This window comes from Ornithorhynchus anatinus, chromosome 4 (assembly GCF_004115215.2).
Source record: "Ornithorhynchus anatinus isolate Pmale09 chromosome 4, mOrnAna1.pri.v4, whole genome shotgun sequence".
Classification (NCBI taxonomy): domain Eukaryota; kingdom Metazoa; phylum Chordata; class Mammalia; order Monotremata; family Ornithorhynchidae; genus Ornithorhynchus; species Ornithorhynchus anatinus.
The window spans coordinates 20,875,038-20,894,455 of NC_041731.1; the positions used below are offsets into that span (position 1 = coordinate 20,875,038).

The following is a 19,418-nucleotide window of genomic DNA, read 5'->3' on the forward strand; positions in this document are numbered from 1 at the left end:
TGCCCATCCACCTCTACATCAAAAGAAACTCCTCACCATTGGCTTTAAAGCACTCCATCACCTTGCCCCCTCCTACATCACCTTGCTGCTGTTGTAGCTACAACCCAGCTCACAAACTTTGCTCCTCTAGTGCTAACTTTCTCACTGTGCCTCCATCTTGCCTGTCTCGCTGCCAACCCCTGGCCCACGTCCTACCTCTGGCCTGGAATGCCTTCCCTCCTCAAATCTGGAAGACAATTATTTGCTTTCCCGTTCAGAAGTTTATTGAAGGCACATGTCCTCTAAAAGGTTTTCCCTGACTTAAGCCCCCCTTTCCTCATCTCCCATTCTCTTCTGCATTGCCTCGACTTGCTCCCTTTATTCATCCCCACTCCCAGCCCCACAGAGCTTATGTGCATATCTGTAATTAATTTATTTCTATTAATGTCTCTCTCCCCCTCTAGAGTATAAGCTTGTTGTGGGCAGGGAATGTCTGTTTATTGTTGTATTGAACTCTCCCAAACGATACAGTACTCTCCACCCAATAAGCACTCAATAAATGCAGTTGAATGAATGAATAAATGAAGATGGTACCTTAATAAGTTGTAAACTGTGAGCTCCATGTGGGACCTGATGATCTTGAATCTACCTCAATATTTAGTACAGTGCCAGGCACATATTAAATGCTTAACAAAAGAGAGAGAGAGAGAGAGAATATGAGAGGGAATGTGAATGTTTTCCACAGTTTAAAACCCAAATTAGAGAAATTTATCGATGATCTTTTTCGAAAAAAACACAGGCCATTCTCTCGACCGTAAGTTCGTTATGGGCAAGGAACATATCTGTTAATTCTGTTGCAGTGTCCTCTCCCAAGCACTTAATACAGTGTTCTGCACATAAAAAGAGCTCAATAAATCCCACTGATAGATTGATTCACTCTTCTCTCATGGTTTCTAGTTATATGCCTGGCCTCTTCTCGAAACTGTGTTCTCGGAGGTTCTAACAAGAGAGGAATGGCTGAAAGTATTTGATAATGTGTTTTCCAATCATCCGTCCTTTCTTCTAATGACCGTCGTGGCCTACAACACATGCTTCCGAGCTCCTTTACTTAACTGTACTCAAAAAGATGACTTTGAGGTAAGCTTTCTCTGACTCCAACTGCTTCACACCTGAACATCATGATGATAGTTTTTGAAAATAGCAGTGAGAGGGTTCGTGTTTAGAGTTAACTAAAAAGAAAAAAAATGCAACCATTCCAATTAGTTATTTGTTTATGCTGTGTGTGGTCTTAACTGTGAATCATGTTGTCTTTGACAGATGTACCATAGAGTGTTTCTCCTTTTCTGCCATCTGTTACCCGTGCATAAAGATAACTTACACAAGGGCTGAAAACCTAGAAAGTGTGCCTGCCAAAGAATCGAACGGCTCAAAAAAACTTGAGGTTGATGGGGCTTATTGTTAGACTAGCTACCGGAAGATCTTTTAATTTGGGTTTTAGAGGGTTTTTTTAATCAAGTTAAGCACAATTTTTATTTGCCTTGCTCTAACCAAAGAGTGATGTAGTGATACAATCAGGCCTGAAGTCAGAAGGACCTGGGTTTTAATTTCAGTGCCGCCACTCAACCGCTGTGGGACCGTGGGCAAGTCACTTCACTTCTCTGGGCCTCACTTCCCTCATCTGGAAAGTAGAGTTGAAGGCTGTGTGCCCCATTTGGGTCAGGGACTGTGTCCAATCCGATTATCTTGAATCTACTGCAGCTCTTAGTACAGTGCCAGGCAAATAGTAAATGCTTAACAAATACCCCTATTATTATATTATTATTATCATTCATAGGTGTGACCCCAAAAAGGTGTTACCAAGAGATGGCGAGCTAGTAGAAAATACATTTTTAAAAAGTAAAGTCTATGAAAAACAACTTAAGAGCTTTTAAAAAAAATCGATTTTTCTTTCCCCAGTGTCAGATTCATTTCTGTGCTGAAAAAATTAAGAGTAAGAAAGACTGTTTCTTCTTCAGCCTTTCTGAAATGATTTAGATTTCTATAGTAAGGAAATTCTTTACTTTGACGGTAAACAATCGTTGTTTTTTCTTGAGCATGGCAATTCATATGTAATCATTTTGCTCTATGAAAACATGTAATAAAGCCTCTTACTTGTCTCCTCTGTGATGTTGGGCAAATCACTTAAATTCTCCGTTCCTCAGGTCCCTCATCTCACATCTGAGGTAACTGTACCTCACTTATCACAAATACTATAAAAAAAGATATTCTTGGACTTTAAAGGAACAAATTTCTAATGAATTCTATTAGAAAAATTCCTATTGAAGGTTGGCCTTATTTTATTTCTGTGTTTTCAGTAGCTTAATTTTAATTGAGTTCTATCAATCATAATAATAATTATAATAATCGTGGCATTTGTTAAGCCTTTACTGTGTGCGAAGAAGTGTATCTTCTGGGGAAGATACAAGATAATCAGGTTAGACACAGTTCCTGTCCCACACAGTCCCTGTCTCGAGAGTCTTATTCTCGAGAGAGTATAAGAAATGATGAAATGGAATACTTAGAGAGGTACTGGGTTCATGAAATCAGGGGGGAAACATGACAGTCAGACAGTTGGAAATCTGAACAGTGAATAGAACACAAGGAAAGGTCAACAGTCAGACAAGTGATGGTATTCCCTAATTAAGCCCTCTTTTCCCTGGCTCACTGTCCCTTCTGATTCATCTCTACACCTCAATCTGTGACCTTTGAACACTTGATATTCTCCCTAACCCCACAGAACCTATATAATTTAAATATATGTACATAAATTATATTTTATAAATGACTTATGTATTCATATTAATGTCTATCTACCCCCTAGGCTGTAAGCTCATCCTGGGCAGGGAACAGATCAGTTAATTCTGTTGCAGGAGGAAGAACAGTTATTGAATCCCCATTTTACAGACGAGGGAACTGAGGCACAGAGCAGTGAAGTGACTTGCCCAAGGTCATGCAGCAGGCCTGAGACAGAGCTGGGGTGAGAACCTGGGTCCTCTGACTCTCAGGCCCGGGCTCTTTCTATTTGGCCACATTGCTTGCTTCCCAGCGTTAGAGAAAAATTCCATTGAAGTTTTGCCTTATTTTATCTTGGAGTTTTTTTAATAGCATAATATTAATGAATTCTAAATTTCGTCTTATTTTATCTTCGAGATTTTTTTTAGTAGCATAATTTTAAATGAATTTTATGTTTTGCCTTATTTTATCTTTGAGATATTTTTAATAGCATAGTTTAAAGTGAATTCTAAGATGAACCAGGACTGTTTTAACCAAAGCCTTTCCTTATAGTATTTCTTCCATCATCGTAACAACCTGGATATAAATGCTTTAATAAGAGAAGCCTACCGTCTCATGGATGTCACCCCTGCTGACATACACCCACGTCGAATGCTAGATGACTTTGTCCCGTTGACCAAAGGACAATACCCCATATTTAATAAATATCCCAAGTTCATCGTGGATTACCAGACCCAGGAGCGAGAGAGAATAAGAAATGATGAAATGGAATACTTGAGAGAGAGGTACTGGGTTCATGAAATCAGGGGGGAAACATGACAGTCAGACAGTTGGAAATCTGAACAGAGAATAGAACATGAGGCAAGGTCACCAGTCAGACAAGTGATGATATTCCCCAATTGACCCCTCTTTTCCCTGGCTCGCTGTCCCTTCTGATTCATCTCTGCACCTCAATCTGTGACCTTTGGACACTTTATTCTCTCCCCACAGAAGCTATGTAAATGTTTTTAAATTATATATTATAAATAACATTTATTCGTATTAATGTCTGTCTCCCCCTCTAGACTGTAAACTTGTCCTGGGCAGGGAACAGATCAGTTAATTCTGTTGTATTGGGCTCTCCCAAGTAGTCAGTACAGTGTTCTGCATATAGTAAGTGCTCAGTAAATACCATTGGTTGATTGATCAGTTGAGTCAGGGCTGGTGTCTAGACCCCGTCTGAGCAGCAGTTTGTAGGGTCTTGGGGTAGAAGCTTGTTGGAAATCTTGGAAAATTTAGCACTCAGGTCACTCTCTAGTCTATAAGCTCATTATGGGCAGGGAACATGTCTTCTTTTGGACTCTCCCAAGCGCTTAGTAAGGGCTCTGCACATAGTGAGCATTCAATAAATATGATCGAAAGTTTCTGGGTACAGAGCACTGTATTTAGCACTTAATCGAGTGCAACAGAGATAGTAGACATGTTCCCTGCCCATCAGAAGCTTAGTGTCTAGAGAGACATGGAAAAATCGAAGTTTTAGATTTAGTATTTTGGTGATGTATTACTGTAGAAGAGCCCCACTTGAGCCGAGTAGCGAAGAGTAATAATAATAATTACGGTATTTAAGTGCTTAATATGTGCCAAATGTGTATTGAGTGTGGAGGTAGAAAAACTATTCGGGTTGGAAACATCTCCTGTCCCACCTGGGACTCACAGTCTGAATCCCCATTTTGCATATGAGAGAACTAAGGCACAGAGAAGTGATGTGACTTTTTTTAATGGTATTTGTTATTTGCTTACTATATGCCAAGCACTGTACTAAGCATTGGGATAGAGGCAAACCAATCAGTTTAGAAACAGTCCCTGCCCCACGTTGGGGTATCAGTCTAGGCAAAGGGTCATAAGCTTTCGTCGGGCAATATCATTTAGATTTCTGAGGGAAAGTAATGGCTTTTCCAATCCATCCATCATTGGTCTTTATTGAGCAACTACTATTTGCAGAACATTGGATTAAATGCTTGGGAGAGTAAAAATGCTTGGGAGAGTTGGTAGACATATTCCCTTTTTTCCTATCCATCAGTCAGTGGTCTTGATTGAATGCTTACTGTATGCAGAGCACTGGACTAAGTGCTTGAGAGAGTCCATTCTAATAGAGTTGGTAGACTTGTCCCGTACCCACAACGAGCTTACAGTCTCGTGGGGGACACAGACATTAATAATCAATCAGTAGTTTTTATTGAATGTTTACTGTGTGCAAACCACTGGACTGGGAGTGGACTGCCTGGGAGAGGACAGTAGAACAGAGTCAGTAAACCCGTCCCCTGCCCACACTGAGCTTCCAGTCTAGAGGACTGTAAGCCATTCCCTCGCGCCGCTTCCCTCCCCTTCTGCTTCCCTTTGAAGTGGGGGGCACAATCCAGGGACCTCCATGGACTAACAGAGAGGTCGGGGTGGAGAGGTTTTGCACTTTTACCTTGGACCACACCTGACTAGTCATAATGAGAAGTGTTTCAACAGAAGAAGCAGCGTGGCCTAGTGGATAGGGCACAGCCCGGGAGTTAGAAGGATCTGGGTTCTAATGGTGGCTCCGCCGCTTGTCTGCTGTGTGACCTCATGCAAATCATTTAGCTTTCCTGTGCCCTCAGTTCCCTCATCTGGAAAATGGGGATTTAGACTGCAAGCCCCATGTGGGACAGGGACTATGTCCAACCCTATTTCCTTGTATCCACCCTAGCAATTAGTGCAGTGCCTGGCAGAGAGTATACGCTTAACAAATACCACAATAGATATTAATTGCCATTATTATTTGAGGTGGCTGCTTCCCTACCCTTGGAAGTATAGCCAAAATTCTTGGCTGTAGCTGAGATAAGGAAGGATCAGAGGCAGGGAGATCACTATCCCTTCCTATCCTGATGGGGCTTGGTGGGGAGGTGTCTTTTTTTGTTTTTTCATGATATTTGTTAAGTGCTTAATATGTAGCATTCAATAGTATTTATTCATTCAGTAGTATTTATTGAGCACTTACTATGTGCAGAGCAGTGTACTAAGCACTTGGAATGTACAGTTTGGCAATAGATAGAGACAGTCCCTGCCCTATAACGGGCTCACAGTCTAAATGTAGCAGGCACTATACTAAGTGCTGGGGTTCGTCCAAGCTCATCAAGTTGGACACAGTCCCTGTCCCACCTGGGGCTTATTCCCCTTTTTTCAGATGAGGTAACTGAGGCCCAGAGAAGTGAAGTGACTCTCCCAAGGTCAGCCAACAAACAGGTGGCAGAGCCGGGATTAGGACCCAAGACCTGACTTGCAGGCCCAGGCTCAATCCACTAGGCCAGGTTGCTTTTCAAGCGCTTGTTAAGCTCTTACTCTGTGCCTGGCACTTGACTAAGCACTGCAGTAGATACAAACTAATCCACTTGGACATGGTCCACATCCCTCATGGAGCTCCCAGTCTTAAACCCCATTTTACCAATGAGGTAACTGAGGGCCAGAGAAGTGAAGTGACTTGCCCACGGTCACCCAGCAGACAGGTGGCAGAGCCAGGATAAGACTCCTAATGACTCCCAAACTCGGGCACAATCCACTAGGCCAAGAGGCAGCCATCAGGAGGATCAGCGATCATTAAAACTGGTGAAAGATTTTTTTAATTTCCCCATTTCATTCCTGATGATGCGTGTCCACTCATTTCCATCAGGCAGTTAGTTCATGAACTGGAAGCCGAAACCCTGCAGCGGAAAGTTGAAGATGACGCCTGGTATCGAAAACAGGCACTGCTCTGTGAGGCCGAAAAAAGGAGGAGAGAAATCCTTTTGGAAGAAGAGGAGAAGTTGGTAGAACAAAGACAGAGGTACTGTTCACTGTATAGAATAATAATAATCATGGTATCCGTTTAAGTGCTGTACCAAGCACTGGGGTAGGAACAAGGTCATAACCTCAGACACGGTCCAAGCAGTCCATTGTGGAGCTCAGAGGATTTATCTTTTGAAATGAGGGTTCCACTCATTCAAAACTACTACTCTGAAGAGGATTACTTGTGTAAAATTGAAAAGATTATTCAAACTTTGGAGATGAAGATAAGTCAGATACCTGGAAAGGGCGAAGAACCAGCTTTGTGGACTTTATTTTCCTCACACACTATACAGAGGACAGATATAATCCAGGTCCAGTGTCATTAGGGCATTTTGTGGTATTCTTTCCAAAAACTAAGGTTAGAAATTAGTCTTTGTTTAAAACGTTTGTAATCCTGCACTAGGTGGGAGAACTTCTAAGTGTGAAAGGCCCACATGTGGCTTTTTTTTTCAACTTTATGGATTCAGATTGATTTTGTAATTGTGCATCTGTCCCTCATATCTTGTAAACAGAGCTGTGGTTTAGTGGTGTTCCAAGAACACCAGGGAAGTGGGTAAAGTGGATCGTAATGACAACAGGCTACTACTATTGTGAAACTTAACTTTTTCCACATAAACCTATACCTCCTTAAAGCACTCAGTCACCTTGCCCTCTCCTACCTTACCTTCATGCTCTCCTATTACACCCTAGCCCACGCACTTTACTCCTCTAATGCCAACCTTTTCATTGTAGCTCGAACTCATCTATCTCTTCACCGTCCTTTCAGCCACACCCTGCCTCTGGCCTGGAACGCCCTCCCTTCTCATAACCGATAGACTCTCCCCACTCTCAAAGCCCTATGGAAGGCACATCTCCTTCACATGGCCTTCCCTGACTATGTCCTCCCTTCCTCTTCTCCCACTCCCTTCTCTGTCCCCCTTGCACTTGGAATGGCACCCTTTATTCACCTACCACATAGCACTTACGCGCATATCTGTAATTTCTTTATATTAATGTCTGTCTCCCCCCATAACTATAAACATGTTGTGGGCAGGGAACATATGAGAAGCAGCGTGGCTCAGTGGAAAGAGCCCAGGCTTTGGAGTCAGAGGTTATGAGTTTGAATCCCTGCTCTGCCACTTGTCAGCTGTGTGATTGTGGGCAAGTCTCTTAACTTCGCTGGGCCTCAGTTACCTCATCTGTAAAATGGGGATTAACTGTGAGCCTCACGTGGAACAAACTGATGACCCTCTATCTCCCCCAGCACTTAGAACAGTGCTCTGCACATAGTAAGCGCTTAACAAATACCAACATTATTATCTCTGTTATATTGTACTTTCCCAAGCACCGTGCACAAAATAAGTGCTCAATCAATCGATCAGTGGCATTTATTGAGCACTTACTATGTTTAAAGAGCACTGTACTAAGTGTTTGGGAGGGTACGGTGCAACAAAGTGGTAGGCACGTTCCCTGCCCATAACGACCTTATGGTCTTGCGGGGAAGACAGATGTTAATATAAATAAATAAATTGTGGTTATCTATGTGGGGCTGAGGGAGGGATGGGTAAAGAGAAGCAACATGGCTTAGTGGAAAGAGGTTGTGGGTTCTAATCCCAGCTCTACCGCATGTCTTCTGTGTGACCTTGGGCAAGTCACTTAAATTCCCTAGGCCCCAATCTGTAAAATGGGGATTAAGACTGTGAGCCCCATGTAGGACAACCTGATTACCTTGTATCTACTCCAGTGCTTGGAACAGTGCCTGTCACATAGTAAGCGCTTAACAAATACCATTATTACTATTATTATTATTATTATTTTTATTAATAAAGGAAATGATTATTGGTATCTCGAATAAATTCTGTTCGTTTCTCTTGTGTTTTGGATTTGAAGACTAGCTGCAATGAAGAGAGAACTGAAAATAAAAGAACTGCAACTTCTAGACGCAGCTCGAAGGCGGTTTTTGAAATATCAACAGGGACAGCGTGAAATGGAACTAAAAAGGCTGGATGATGAAATTGGAAGAAAGGTATACTTTTCTTGTCTAATCGCTTTCTCCTGGGAAATGATTACACAGAGGCGTACCAGGTACATCTTGGGAGAAATAGCATGGCCTAGGGGGTTGGGCCCTGGCCTAGGAGTCAGAAGGACCTGGGTTCTAATTCTACTTCACCATTTGATGGCTGTGTGACCTTGGACAACTCATTTCACTTCTCTGGGCCTCATTGACCTCATCTCAAAAGTGGGGATGACAACTTTGAGTCCCATGTGGGACATGGACTCTCTCCAACCTGATTAGACTCTATCTACCCCAACGCTGGAAACAATGCCTGGCACAGAGGAAGCACTTAAGAAATACCCTAAAAAAGTCACTTCATTTCTCTGGGCCTCAGTTCCTTCATCTGAAATATGGTGATTAAGACTGTGAGCCCCATGTGGGACGTGAAATGTGTACAACCTGATTAACCTGTATCTACTCCAGTGCTTAGTACTGTGCCTGGCACATAGTAAGCGCTTAACAAATATCCTTAAAAAAAATCCTAGTCATAGCATGCATTATGGAAGAACTAAGTTTGTTTCTCACAGAGAGCAAATGTCCAATTACACAGTTGTTCTGCTTAATTAGTACTTCCTGATGCTTAAAGTTTGATCCATATTAAGAAACTTTTGCACTATCGTCACCCTCTTTTTTTTGTTTAAATGGTATCTGCTAAATGGTATCAACTATGTGCCAGGCACTGCACTAAGTGCTGGGATTGATATGAGGAAATCAGGTTGGCCATAGTCCACGTCCTACATGGGGCTCACAGTCATCATCCCCATTTTCCAGTTGAGGGAACTGGCATATAGAGAAGTGAAGTGACTTGTCCAAGTTCCCAAAACAATCGAGTGGCAGAGCTGGGAACAGGACTCAGGTCCTTCTGAATCCTGGGTCCGTGCTCTAGCCACTAGGCCACACTGCTATTTCATCTTGATTGGATTTCCGGGCAGCTTCCTAGAGTCCCATTTCTCTGAAAGGTGTTTGCCCCTAAGCATATTGTGAATTTAGCATGACGTTGCCTGCAGGTAGTATTTCTCACCCATTTTCTATTTGTGACAGGTGGCCTCAAATCATTATTTGATTTCTTTACCTGGTTCGGATTAAAAAGCCACAAACTGAATTTCCTAGGATGGCGCTGATATATTTGTCATAGCCTTCCAAGGATTAAAAAAAAGGTCACATGACCTTTGTATGTGAGTGGAGAAATGTGCTCAGTCCTGTGGGTCATAAATTTGTCTTTTCACTCACCCTTAGTGATGTCTCCTTAGTTCGAAGAATTGGCCAAATGGTATAACTAGAAGATAATAAAATGACCTATAAAAACTTTTGAATATGCACCCTTTTTCTGTTTGGGAACGTGTCTACCAACTCTGTTACGTTGGACACTCCCAAGCACTTCATAAAGTGCTCTGCACACAGTAAACGCTCAATAAATGCAATTGACTTAAGGCCTAAATTCTTCCCTTCAGGTTTTTTTTTTCCCTCAGTCTGGTTAAAGGGGAGTAAATGGCTCGTTTTCACCGATGCATAAACTCTTTCAGACGACTCAGGGAAATTAGAAAATGTTCTCATTTGTCACTTGCATCGTTATCGTACTAGACTAAAAGGGTTACCATATCTCCGCCAAATGATCATAAGATTTGACACATGATATTATTCAGAGTGACCCTTTGAATTAGGTCAGAATTTTTTCTTCTACTAATCAAATAATAGTCATAGATAGGGTGTCTATTAAGTCCTTTCTATGTGTCAAGCACTGGAATGGGTACATTCAGATCAGATACAGTTGCTGTCCTACATAAGCCTTGCAGTCTAAAGAGAACAGATATTCAGTCTCAATGAATTCAGTTTATAGATGAGGAAACCCACCATACCACTGTATCCAGTTCCCTCCGGCCCGGAACTCCCTCCCACTCCTATATACCAGAGCACCGCTCACTCCACCGACCCAATCCTTTCTTGGTTACTCAGTATTTACAAAGTGGCATGAGGCCGCCATGAATAGTAACTGTGGTATTTGTTAAGCGCTTACTATGTGCCGAGGCATGGGGGAGATATAAGGTAATCAGATAAGACACAGTCCATATTCCACACAGGGCTCACAGTCTAAGTGAGAGGGAGAACAGTTATTTTTACTACCTATTTCACAGATGAGAAGCTGAGGCACAGAGAAATTCCTTGACTTGCCCAAGGTCACACAGCAGGTAGGTGGGGGATAAAACTGGAAAGCAAAGGCTGGGGGCCCCAAACTTTAACGAGAAATGTTCGGGGCCAGGGTTGCAAGGCAAAGGCTGGGGGCCCAAACTGGAACCAGAAGGGTTCGGGGCCAGGCATTCAAGGCAAAGGCTGGGAGGCAAAACTGGAACGAGAAGGGTCCTTCAGGAGACTAGAACCCAGGTCTTCTGACTCCCAGCCCTAGGCCCTTTTCACTAGGGCTGCGCCGCTTCTCAAATGAGAAACCTTTGTTAAAAGTAAAGAGATACCAGTGGAAAATGGAGCCCCAACAGTAGATTAAACTAGTAATGGTAAATATCAGTGTTCATTCCCAATCTTAGGTTCTGTTTTGAAAAGATGAAAGCTGAGTAGAAATAGATACTAAATAAAAATCACATTTAATCGAAAAGATGAACCATTATATATTGTAGTATTCAGGAGCTCATCTGATTGTTCGATTTGTCCCAGTCTTCTGAAGTTAGCCTCAATCTGAATCAGAGGATGTGGGTTCTAATACTAGCTCCGCCACATATCAGCTGTGTGACCTTGGGCAAATCACTTAACTTCTTTGTGCCTCAATTACCTCATCTGTAAAATGGGGATTAAGACTGTGGGTCCCACGTGGGACAACCTGAATACCTCGAATCTACCCCAGCGATTCAGACAGTGCCTGGCACATAGAGCTTATCAAATACCATAATTATTATAATGAAGGTCTTGGGGTCTAATTCCGGCTCCGCCACTTGTCTGCTAAGTGACCGTGAGCAAATCACTTCACTTCTCTGCCTCAGTTCCCTCATCTGTAAAATGGGGATTGAGATCATGAGCCCATGTGGGACAGGGACTCCTTCCAACCTGATTGTCTTGTGTCCACCCCAGTACTTAGTATAGTCCCTGGCATACAATAAGCACTTAACATATACCCCAGTGATTATGATTATTCCATGAAATCCGTTGATAGAGTTCACAAAGATACCCACAGTAAGCCAGTTTTCTCCCCTAGCTTGAAGAGAAATGGATTGTCAGGTGGAAAACCGGAATGGTCTCTTGCCTCTCTGGTCTTCGGGCATGCCACCCTGTCCTTGTGCTTCCTGGGTACCTCAGGAGAGTTGAATTCAGCATTTAGAATTTTGGTTTAATGAGCTAGGTATTTGCTTCCAGCTACTTGATGCATCTTCTGTCAGATTATAAAGACACACTGCTCCTTAACCAACCCAGTGGCCATACGGTTCAAAACATGGATGTTGCAAATGTAAGATGTGATGGAAATGTGTGGTAGTAAGTTGACTGGGAGATAGTAAAAGAAATTGGAAGAATTACCTCTCCAGTGTGGTATTTTAACCTCTGAGTGTTTTTTCCATTCTAGATGTCCATGAGAGATCGGGAAACTGCTTCTACAGCTAAGGACATAGAAGTCCGGCAGATGGAACTGGAATCTCAAAGACGACATTTTGAGCAGGTATAGGTAGTGCCCAGGTATCCTTATGGATTCTGTTTTTGGGACTTGCGCTTGTCCTGGGCTAATTCAGGTTTCTTTGATTCCATTTCTTGCTTTCATTTTATTCTACGTTTCTGAATCCTAGATGAATATTTATCTACCATTAGTTGAATCCAAAAATCAATAAATTAGTACTTATCAACTCACCAACTAACATACACCCTCCCTTATATTCACACGTTCACTCAGCATTCATTCCCTTGATTGTATTTATCGAGTGCTTACTGTGGGCAGAGCACTGTACTAAGCACTTGGAAAGTACAATTCAGCAATCGAGAGACATTCCCTGGCCACAACGGGCTTACAGTCTAGAAGACTGCAATTGCACATTACTGCTACTAATCTTTATCGTATTTGTTAAGCACTCCCTATGTGTCAAGCACTGCGCATTCAGTCATATTTACTGTGTTCTTACTGTGTGCACAGCACTTTACTAAGCACTGAGAGAGTCCAATAGAACAACAAACAGACACATTCCCTGGCCCACAGTGAGCTCACAGTCTAGAGGGGAAGACATAGGAGGAGACAGACATTAATATAAATGAATAAATACTGTTTTAAATATTGGGGTAGATAGAAGTTTATCAGGTCAGACTCAGTCTCTGTCCCACGTGGCGCTCTCAATTTTAGTAGAAGGGAGGGGGGTTTAAATCCTGTTTTCCAGATGAGGCAACTGAAGCAAAGAGAAGTTAAATGACTTTCCCAAGGTCACACAAAGCAGACAGATGGCAGAGTGGGGATTAGAACCCAGCTCTTCTGACTCCCAGGCCCGGGCTTTTTCCACTAGGCTACATTGATTCACATTCATCCCCTCTCACAGATGCAAATTGACCCGAAAACTCACTCTCTATCCCTCATCCCCAGACACATACCTGAATCAATCAGTAAATCAGTCATATTTGTTAAGTCATCTGTCATTCAGTCATATTAATTGAATGCTTACTGTGTGCAAAGCACTGTACTGAGAGCTTGGGAGAGGACAGTATAGTAATGTAGCAGACGTATTCCCTGCCCACAATGAGCTTATGGTATAGAGGGGGAGACAGACGTGAATATAAATCATTAAATGACAGATGTGGACAACAGTGCTGTACGGCTGGGTGGGGGAATGAATAAAGGGAGCAAGTCAGGGTAATATAGAAGGGAGTGGGTGAAGAGGAAAGGAGAGCTTAGTCAGGGAAGGCCTCTTGGAGGAGACGTGCCTTCAATAAGACCTACCTTCCCACTCACAGAAACATTCGTCTCCCACTCAGAGAGAGGGAGAGTCTGAGAGGAGAGGAGTTTCAGGTCCAAAAGGATTTCAGAGAAAGTGGGGGGACTAGAGAGAAGGTATTTGGGGTTGTATCAGCAGTAGCAGTAGCAGTAGTACTGTCATTTATTACTGTTTTATAAAGCATTGAGCATACAAGCTAGAAAGAATACATACGTGAAAATTAGACACTGTCCTCAGTCCCCAAAGAGAAGCAGTGTAGCTCATTAGAAAGAGCACGGACCTAGGAGTCAGAGGATTTGGGTTCTAATTTTGGCTCTGCCAATTCCTCAGCTTGCTGTGTGACCTTGGGCAAGTCACGTCACTTCTCTGTGCATCAGTTTCCTCAACTGTAAAATGGAGATTAAATACCAGTTCCCCCTCCTAATTAGGTGTCTGATCTAATTAACTCATAACTACCCCAGTGATTAGAACAGTGTGATATATAGTGAGCACTTAAATACCATAAAAAATGTATTTTCTAAAAGAGTGTCCCCTTGTTTTGGGCAGTTAGTTGACGAACTGGAAATACAAGGGTAAGAATTAGTATCTCTGACTTTTAGGAGGGAAGCTCCCCTTTGTTCAGTGGGACAGTTAGTTGATGAAATGGAAACTGAAATGCTTCAGTGGAAAGTTCAAAGTTGAAAGCTGAGGGTTGGGGCCAGAATGGAGTATGCACTGGAGTGGGGAGAGATTGAAAACCAGGAGATCTGTGAGGAGGGTGATGCGGTATTCAAACCAGGACATGGCATGCTTCTCCATGGAAAGTGGTTGCTATTTAGTTGGGGTGGAAGGGCAGATCCTGCAAGGACTGTCGAAGAAGAGTTGACATACTGAATATGGTGGGGCAGCGTGGTCTAGAGGATAGACCATGTGCCTGGGACTCAGAAAGACCTAGATTTAAGTGTGATGTGGGGCTGGGCTGGGAAGAGAATCAAAGTGCTTAAGGGGTACTGATCTAAGCATAGAAGCAGTGTCTCCTAATGGGTAAAGTACGGACCTGGGACTCAGAAGGACCTGGGTCCTAATCCTCGGTCCACCTCATCTCTGCTCTGTGATCTTGAAGTCACTCCACTTCTGTGGGCCTCAGTTCCCTCATCTGCAAAATGGATATTAAGACTGGGAGCCCCTCTTGGGGCAGGGACTGTGTCCAACCTGATTAACTTGTATCTACCCTAGCACTTAGCACAGTGCAGGGCACATAGTAAGCCTTTCACGAATAGCATAAAAAAGGGGTACATAGGGGATTCAGAAGGGAGAGCAAATAGTTGGAAAAATGAGGGGTTATTCTATTTTCTTGATTATCTTGTCTCTACCCCAAAGCTTACTACAGTGCTTGGCACAGAATAAGCGCTTAAGGAAAACCTCTTTCATACCTATTGTTTGCAGAGCACTGTACCGTGCTCCTGGAAGAGTACTATATAACAATAAACAAGCACATTCCCTGCCCACAACGAGCTTACAAGTCTAGTAGTATTTTTATTATTTGGATATATCAGGATTAGATTTATTATCATTAATTGTGAAGCAGTGTGACCTACTAGAAAAGCACAGGTCTGAGAGTCAGAGGACCTGGGTTCTAATTCCAGCTCGGCCACTAGGGGAAGTCACTTCACTTGTCTGGGCCTTAGTTTCCTCATCCGTAAAATAGAGATTAAATTCTCCCTCCACAACTCTGACTGAACCCAGTGTGGGGCAGGAAAGAAAAGTGAGATGTTAAAGGAACTCATCCCACCCAAAACAAGAAGCAGCATGGCCTAGTGGCTCAAGCACAGACATGGGAGTCAGAAAGATCCAAGTTCTAATTTCAACTCTGACATTGTTCTGTTTTGTGTACTTGGACAAGTCAGTTTCTTTTACTGGGCCTCAGTTCCCTCATTTGGAAAATGGAGATGAAGATTGTGAGCCCCATGTGGGGTAGAGAGGGTGTACACCCTGAGTAGCCCATATCTACCCCAGTGCTTAGTAAGTAAAAAAAAAAAATTTAAAAAGCCAGTAAATCAGTGGTGACTCTTCTCATCATTTATTCTTTACAGCAACTTGCTAGAGATGCAGCGGCTGCTGCCCAAGAAGTCAAAAGTGACTTAAGTGTCTACCAAAGAAAAATTGACCATGAAGAACACATGCTCCAGAGACTGATAGAAACGGACCAGGCTGAGAACCTGAGAGCTCAGAAGGTGAGAGCTGGTGAAAGGGCTACTCCTGAAGTCATTCATTCATTCATTCAGTCATTATTTATTGAGTGCTTACTGTGTGCAGAGCACTGTACTAAGCACTTGGGAAAGTACAATACAACAATAAGCAGTGGCATTCCCTGACTACAATGAACTCACAGTCCAGGGAGGAAAGACGGATATCAATGCAAAGAAATAAAGCTTCAGATATGAACTAGCACACCATTCTCCGAAGAGGAAGAAAGAGCATTCCATGCCATCAGAACTTGTTGACCCTCCCACCCTACTGCAGCCCTGAGCCCAGTTTCTGAATATATGCTGCACTTGGATCAGTAACCTTTGGACATTAGATTTTGTCTCCACCCCTACCTCCATAGTACTTGCATACATATCTTTAAATTAAATATAATAATAATGATAATCGTGGTATTTGTCAGGCACTGTTCCAAGTGCAGTCCCTGACCCTGGCCCAGCTCACAGTCTTAATCCCCATTTTACACATGAGAGATCTGAGGCATAAAGAAGTAAAGTGACCTGTTGGTCACATAGGTGACATATGTCAGAGCCAGGAATAGTACCCAGGTCCTCTGACTCCCAGGCCCATGTTCCACTAGGCCATGCTGCTTCTTACACCCCCACTCCCACTGCACTTATGTATCTTTAAATATTATAAATCACTTAATTGATTTATGTTAATGTCTGTCTCCCCCACTAGGCTGTAAGCTTATTATGGGCAGGGAATGTGTCTGCTAATTCTGTTGTATTGTACTCTCCCGAGTGCTTAATACATTGCTTAATACATTGAGAAGCAGCGTGGCTCAGTGGAAAGAGCCCGGGCTTGGGAGTCAAAGGTCATGGGTTCGAACCCCGGCTCTGCCCCTTGTCAGCTGTGTGACTGTGGGCAAGTCATTTAACTTCTCTGTGCCTCAGTTACCTCATCTGTAAAAATGGGGATTAAGACTGTGAGCCTAACATGGGACAACCTGATTACCCTGTATCTCCCCCAGTGCTTAGAACAGTGCTCTGCACATAGTAAGTAAGCGCTTAACAAATACCAACATTATTATTATTATTGCTCTGCACATAGTAAATGCTCAATGAATATGATCGATTGTTAGCATTAGATAAATCAATCGTATTTATTGAGCGCTTACTGAGTGTAGAGCACTGTACTAAGCACTTGGGAGAATATAATATAACAATATAATAGACAAATTACTTGCCCACAATGAGGTTACAGTCCAGAGGGGGAGAAAGACATCGATATAAATAAATAAATTACAGATGTGTACATAAATACTATAGGGCTGGGAGGGAGGATGAATAAAGGGAGCAAGTCAGGATGATGCAGAAAGGCAGACGAGTGGAGTAAAAGAAAGAGAGGGCTTAATCAGGCAAGTCCTCTTGGAGAAGATGTGCCTTCAGTAAGGTTCTGAAGGAATGAGAGAGTTTGTCAGATATGAAAAGGGAGGACGTTCCAGCCCAGAGACAAGATTTGGGTGAGAAGTAGGCTCTGAGATAGATGAGATGCAGTTACAGTGAGTAGGTTGGCATTGGAGAAACAAAGTGTGCGGGCTAGGTTGTAGTCAGAGAGTAGCAAGGTGAGGTAGGAGGGTGCCAGGTGATTGAGTGCTTTAAAGTCAATGGTAAGGAGTTTGTTGTGGAGGTGGATAGGCAACCATTGGAGGTTCTTGAGGAGTGGGGAAACGTGACCTGAACATTTTTATAGAAAAATGGTCCGGGCAGTAAGGATGAAGTTTGGACTGGAATGGGGAGAGACAGGAGGCAGGGAGGTCAGCAAGGATGCTAATGCAGTAATCAGGGCAGGATAGAATAAGTGCTTGGATGGAATAATTGGCCCAGGGAATACTTAACAGTGCATAACACCCACCCCGTTTCTGAAACTTCTTCCTCAGGTGATTGAAGAAAGCCTGGCCAGAGCTGAACAGACATGTGTCGACACTAACTGGCGAATCCAGACTTTGTACAAGCAGAGAGCTGGTGACCTGGATCGCCAAGAGCATTACCAAGAGATAGCAAAACTCCTGCGAAACAACCGGATTAAAGAAACAGAACTCCTAAATGCTATGAAGGAAGAGGAAGCTAAAAAAGTAGGTTTGAGTTTCTAAATGTGTCTTTCTTTTTTAATGGTATTTGTTAAGTGTTTACTATGTGCCTGGCACTGAACCAAACACGGATACAAGCTAATCAGGTTGAGCACAGCCCATACCCAACATGGGCCTCACAGCCTTTATCCCCATTTTATGGATGAGGTAACTGAGACCCAGAGAAGTGAAGTGACTTGCTCAAGGTCACACAGCAGACAAGTGGTGAAGCTGGTAGTAGAACCCAGGTCCTTCTGATTCCCAGGCCCATGTTGTTCTATCCACTAGGCCATGCTAATTCTACAGATAATGTTTTAAAAAAACAGTAATAGGCTTAGAGCTAGCTTATCTGGTCCCTTCTCACTGCAAGAAAGGAGCAGGGTAGAGTGGGAAATGGCAAACTCCTATCAGGCACTGAGTTCAGAAGAAAAGTTACTTCTCTGACCTCCCTTTCCAGCTCTGCAGAAGGGTTTAGCTGTTAACTGGTCAGGAAGTCAATCAATCAGTGGCATTTATTGAGTGCTTACTATGTCCAGAGCATGTAATAAGCGCTCAGGAGAGTACAACACAGCAGAGTTAACAGATATGTTCCTGCTCACAACAAGCTTACACTCTTACTTACTGGTGTGCTGGTCTGTAATAATCATTCATTCATTCAATCATATTTATTGAGCACTTACTGTGTGCAGAGCACTGTACTAAATGCTTTGGAGAGTACAGTATAACAAAAATTATAAGCGTATGCCAAGCACTGTACTAGACACTGGATCAATACCAGATGATCAGGTCAGACAGAGTCCCTGTCCCACGTGGGGCTCAGAGCCTAAGTAGGTGGAAGAACAGGTATTAGATCCCCATTTTACAAATGAGGAAACTGAGGCACAGAGAAGTTAAATGCTTCCACCGAGATCACACACCTGGCAAGTGGCAGAGGTGGAATTAGAACCCAGATACTTGCCATGCTGTTTGCACTAAGCCATGCTGCTTCTCTTAAAATTCAAAAGCTTTTCTCCCTTCTAACTGAGCAGTTTGAACTTTTACTGCAAACTATGTTTCACAGTACCAGATCAAACTGCTGTTCCTTTTCTTAGCACTTTGGATTTTGTCAGCCCTAATGGACATCCTGTCCGACTCCCTCTTTGATCAGCTGTTTAAGATAGTAGGAGATTCAAATGGTCCAGTTACTTCACTTCACTTCTCTGGGCCTCAGATACCTCATCAATAAAAATGGGGATGAAGATTGTAAGTCCCATGCGGGACATGGACTGTGTCCAACCTGAGTAGCCTGTGTTTCCCCCAGTGCCTAACACAGTGCTTGGTACCTAGTAAGCGCTTAACAAATAGCATTAAAAAAAAAATTGTATGTATTGAGCACTATTTGCAGAGAACTGTACTAAGCACTTGGGAGAGTCCAACATAATAAGGTAGCAGACTTATTCCCTACCTTCATTGAGCTTACAGTCTTGAATGGGAGGCAGACATGAATATGAATAAATAAAATTTCAGGTATGTGTTAAGCGCTTGGGAGAGTCCAGTACAACAGAGTTTGTAGACACTCTCCCTGCCCACAAGAAACTCACAG

General features: G+C 42.9%; 1 protein-coding gene across 2 annotated transcripts in view; it reads left to right on the forward strand.

Moving 5' to 3' along the window:
• Positions 1–19,418, forward strand: part of TBC1D31 (TBC1 domain family member 31) — a 57,868-nt gene that overhangs the window by 32,602 nt on the left and 5,848 nt on the right. For both annotated transcript variants that reach the window (XM_029063673.2, XM_029063674.2), the window contains exons 13-19: positions 937–1,116; positions 3,304–3,536; positions 6,425–6,577; positions 8,449–8,584; positions 12,177–12,269; positions 15,594–15,734; positions 17,648–17,842. In XM_029063673.2, coding sequence (XP_028919506.1) covers positions 937–1,116; positions 3,304–3,536; positions 6,425–6,577; positions 8,449–8,584; positions 12,177–12,269; positions 15,594–15,734; positions 17,648–17,842 — 1,131 coding nt within the window. The remainder of the gene's footprint in view (positions 1–936; positions 1,117–3,303; positions 3,537–6,424; positions 6,578–8,448; positions 8,585–12,176; positions 12,270–15,593; positions 15,735–17,647; positions 17,843–19,418) is intronic.